This window comes from Oncorhynchus keta, chromosome 17 (assembly GCF_023373465.1).
Source record: "Oncorhynchus keta strain PuntledgeMale-10-30-2019 chromosome 17, Oket_V2, whole genome shotgun sequence".
Classification (NCBI taxonomy): Eukaryota; Metazoa; Chordata; class Actinopteri; order Salmoniformes; family Salmonidae; genus Oncorhynchus; species Oncorhynchus keta.
The window spans coordinates 20,281,122-20,285,412 of NC_068437.1; the positions used below are offsets into that span (position 1 = coordinate 20,281,122).

A 4,291-nucleotide genomic window follows, 5' to 3' on the forward strand; every position below is an offset into this window, starting at 1 on the left:
ACAAAAAACATCGTTGACCATTTAGGCTTGAAAAAATAAGCAAATTAATCACATACCTTGTATAAATACATAAAATTATTTGTATGATAACTACAGGTCTATCGATAACTGTACACATTTTCGCCCTAATTATTCATTTACAAAGTATACAGGATTGGACTCTTATTCTGAAGGATTCCATATATCCGTGACCTGGAAGTGATTAGCTATTCTTGCCTGCTTCACACGGAGCATGTCTTGTGTGCAAATAAGAATATGTGTAATGCAATGAATATTGGCTGTATCGTTGAAATACATATATAAGAGAGACTACGAATAACAGTTTTTTATTCAGAACAGGCTGCTGCCACCATAGTTAACCAGATAGCTAGTTTGTTTAAAACTCGCTGCAATATGTGGACCGCCGATGAGATTTCCAAACTGTGCTACCAGCGCTTCAGCGAGTTGCCCAAGAGAGGAAAGCCCGAGCCGGGCAGAGAGTGGACGCTTTTGGCCGCCGTAGTAAAGTGTTCAGTTTCCCCGAATCAAGAGAAAGGTGAAATATAAATGCATGTCGTTAGCTTTGCGTCATCCCCTTCAGTTCATGTTAATACAAATATTGTACTTGATTTTCTACCAGAGTGAATGTCAGTACAATAAAGGCTGTTTTATCTCCTTCACAGTTGAGGAGGAGGTAGTGTCATTGGGAACTGGCACTAAGTGTATTGGGCGCTCAGCCATGAGCTCAAAGGGTTGGTATACCTACACAGCCCCACACATACACACACACACACTTTATCTTACACACACACACACACTCACAAGGCAAAGACAGGTAGTGGCTCACTCACTTTCTCGTCCAATCAGGAGATGTGCTCAATGACAGCCATGCAGAAGTCATTGCCAGGAGGGGTTGCATTAGGTGAGAGTGTGTCATGCATGAGAGCAAGACCTGTTGGTGACATTTGTTTGTGTGTATGTATGTTTTACCCATAATAACATTAGCCTACTTTGTTTGTGCAGGTATCTGACTGAGCAGCTGCGGATGGCAGTATGTGGGCAAGGCAGCACTGTGTTCTGTCAGGGAGAGGAGATGGGAAAGTGGAAGGTGCAGTCAGGGGTGTCTTTCCTGTTCTTCACAAGTCACACACCATGTGAGTTTGGTTGTTTGACATTTTGTTGTTCATGAGAACAAAGGCCTTATGGTCAAAAATCAAATCAAATCAAATTTTATTTGTCACATACACATGGTTAGCAGATGTTAATGTGAGTGTAGCGAAATGCTTGTGCTTCTAGTTCCAACAATGCAGTAATAACCAACAAGTAATCTAACTAACAATTCCAAAACTACTGTCTTATACACAGTGTAAGGGGATAAAGAATATGTACATAAAGATATATGAATGAGTGATGGTACAGAGCGGCATGGGCAAGATACAGTAGATGGTATCGAGTATAGTATATACATATGAGATGAGTATGTAAACAAAGTGGCATAGTTAAAGTGGCTAGTGATACATGTATTACATAAAGATGCAGTAGATGATATAGAGTACAGTATATACGTATGCATATGAGATGAATAATGTAGGGTATGTAAACATTATATTAGGTAGCATTGTTTAAAGTGGCAAGTGATATATTTTACATTTCCCATCAATTCCCATTATTAAAGTGGCTGGAGTTGAGTCAGTGTGTTGGCAGCAGCCACTCAATGTTAGTGGTGGCTGTTTAACAGTCTGATGGCCTTGAGATAGAAGCTGTTTTTCAGTCTCTCGGTCCCAGCTTTGCTGCACCTGTACTGACCTCGCCTTCTGGATGATAGCGGGGTGAACAGGCAGTGGCTCGGGTGGTTGTTGTCCTTGATGATCTTTATGGCCTTCCTGTAACATTGGGTGGTGTAGGTGTCCTGGAGGGCAGGTAGTTTGCCCCCGGTGATGCGTTGTGCAGACCTCACTACCCTCTGGAGAGGCTTACGGTTGTGGGCGGAGCAGTTGCCGTACCAGGCGGTGATTCAGCCCGCCAGGATGCTCTCGATTGTGCATCTGTAGAAGTGTGTGAGTGCTTTTGGTGACAAGCCGAATTTCTTCAGCCTCCTGAGGTTGAAGAGGCGCTGCTCTGCTTTCTTCACGATGCTGTCTGTGTGAGTGGACCAATTCAGTTTGTCTGTGATGTGTGAGTGGACCAATTCAGTTTGTCTGTGCTGTGTATGCCGAGGAACTTAAAACTTACTACCCTCTCCACTACTGTTCCATCGATGTGGATAGGGGGGTGTTCCCTCTGCTGTTTCCTGAAGTCCACAATCATCTCCTTAGTTTTGTTGACGTTGAGTGTGAGGTTATTTTCCTGACACCACATGCCGAGGGCCCTCACCTCCTCCTTGTAGGCCGTCTCGTCATTGTTGGTAATCAATCCTACCACTGTTGTGTCGTCCGCAAACTTGATGATTGAGTTGGAGGCGTGCGTGGCCACTCAGTCGTGGGTGAACAGGGAGTACAGAAGAGGGCTCAGAACGCACCCTTGTGGGGCCCCAGTGTTGAGGATCAGCGGGGTGGAGATGTTGTTGCCTACCCCCAAGTCCCAGTCAGTATTAAAGTCCAGGTAGCAGATAATGGACCCCATCAGATATTTATGTAATTGGTGCTGTATATTTACGCAATAAGGTCCAAGGAGGTGTGATATATGGCCAATATACCATGGCTAAGGGCTGTTCTTGAGCGCAACGCAGAGTGCCTGGATACAGCCATTAGCCGTGGTACATTGGACATATACCACAAACCCCCAAGGTGCCTTATTGCTATTATACACTGGTTACCAAAAGTAATTAGAACAGTAAAACATTACAAATCATACCTGTGGTATATGGTCTTATATTGAACCTTTATTTAAATAGACAAGTCAGTTAAGAACAAATTCTTATTTACAATGACGGCCAAACCCTGGTGACGCTGGGCCAATTGTGCGCTGCCCTATGTGACTCCCAATCACGGCCGATTGTGATACAGCCTGGATTCGAATCAGGGTGTCTGTAGTGATACCTCTAGCACTGAGATGCAGTGCCTTAGAGGCTACTCGGGAGCCCAAAATACACCACGGCTTTCAGCCAATCAGCATTCAGGGCTCAAACTACTCAGTTTATAATAACTAGTATACATGGGTTCTAGCTTGAAAAATGATTTGTTACTTGACAATTCATGCTACACGCATATAAAAACCACAAAGACTGCCAGAAAGGCCCAAACGCAAGATCGCAATTTTGATGACTCACACGGTGAGCTTACCGAAGCATACTGTACATGGTAAACTGGTGCGCACCAAATTGTACTTCACGTTTTAGTATGGGAAACGACTGTGAGGATTTTGACAATATTCACAACATATTGACACAATTACAATCTTTATAGAATAAAATGTAATTTAATCAATTACATGTTATGAGTGAACATTATCGAGCCAGCAGCAGATGGAACAAAGTGAATTATCTCCCTGGTTTTAGTTTGCGGCTATCTGTCTAGATGGCCAGCTTTAGGATATTTACTAGCCCATACCAGTGACAAATTTGGATATGTTATCAACGATTGGCAGTACACATACAAAATCTAGCTCACTTATTTTGCCAGCTAGAAAGGAAACAGACAACTAACTAGCTCCCCCGGCGCCACAGACACCATCCACACACAGAGAGCCCAAGTGCAGACAGCCAGCGGCTTCTTAAACACAACTCATGCGGCAAGCTCCAGAAATGCACTTGTCCCATTGAGCAAAATCCACAATCCACCCCTCAAAAAAGAGAACCTGGCTCCTTTCTCCGAAATGCCACCAGATCTATGATTGAATACATGGCTGACGCATCTCTGTTTAGCACGACATCTACATAGACACAATATTTCGGCCACAGGGCTCTTTACAAAAACATTGACCTCCATTGTGACCAAATCTACTCTTTTCCAATAGGCTTGTACTATCTATAGCTCTCAAACTAGATTCTGGACCTCGAAGCCAGTTCTACTGCTTTTTTTCATTGTTCCCCTCTAATCAGGGATTTAGACCTTGGACACCAGGTGGGGGTACAATTGAGTATCAAGTACAACAGAAAACCAGCAGGCGCCGGACCTCGTAGGGTGAGAGTTGAATATCCCTGATCAACAGTATGACAGCACCAGCAGTTAGCTACCAACAGCTGGCAGACATGTTAATTTGGTTACTTTAGCGTTAATCAGTGTTATTTAGATGGAAGACGTGAGCTAAATGCGATAGGTCTATAACTTTAGTATTGAGGTAGTAAGATAGCTCTTTCACGTCCCCGGTGAAG

The 4,291-nt window shown here is 43.6% G+C and overlaps 1 protein-coding gene across 2 annotated transcripts in view; it reads left to right on the forward strand.

Annotated features, from left to right (window-relative positions):
- Positions 1 to 200: 200 nt before the first annotated feature.
- The window catches only part of adat1 (adenosine deaminase tRNA specific 1), a 31,048-nt gene continuing 26,957 nt past the window's right edge, over positions 201 to 4,291 (forward strand). For both annotated transcript variants that reach the window (XM_052465673.1, XM_035790334.2), the window contains exons 1-4: positions 201 to 535; positions 663 to 731; positions 847 to 901; positions 1,003 to 1,133. In XM_052465673.1, coding sequence (XP_052321633.1) covers positions 394 to 535; positions 663 to 731; positions 847 to 901; positions 1,003 to 1,133 — 397 coding nt within the window. In that variant the 5' untranslated portion in view covers positions 201 to 393. The remainder of the gene's footprint in view (positions 536 to 662; positions 732 to 846; positions 902 to 1,002; positions 1,134 to 4,291) is intronic.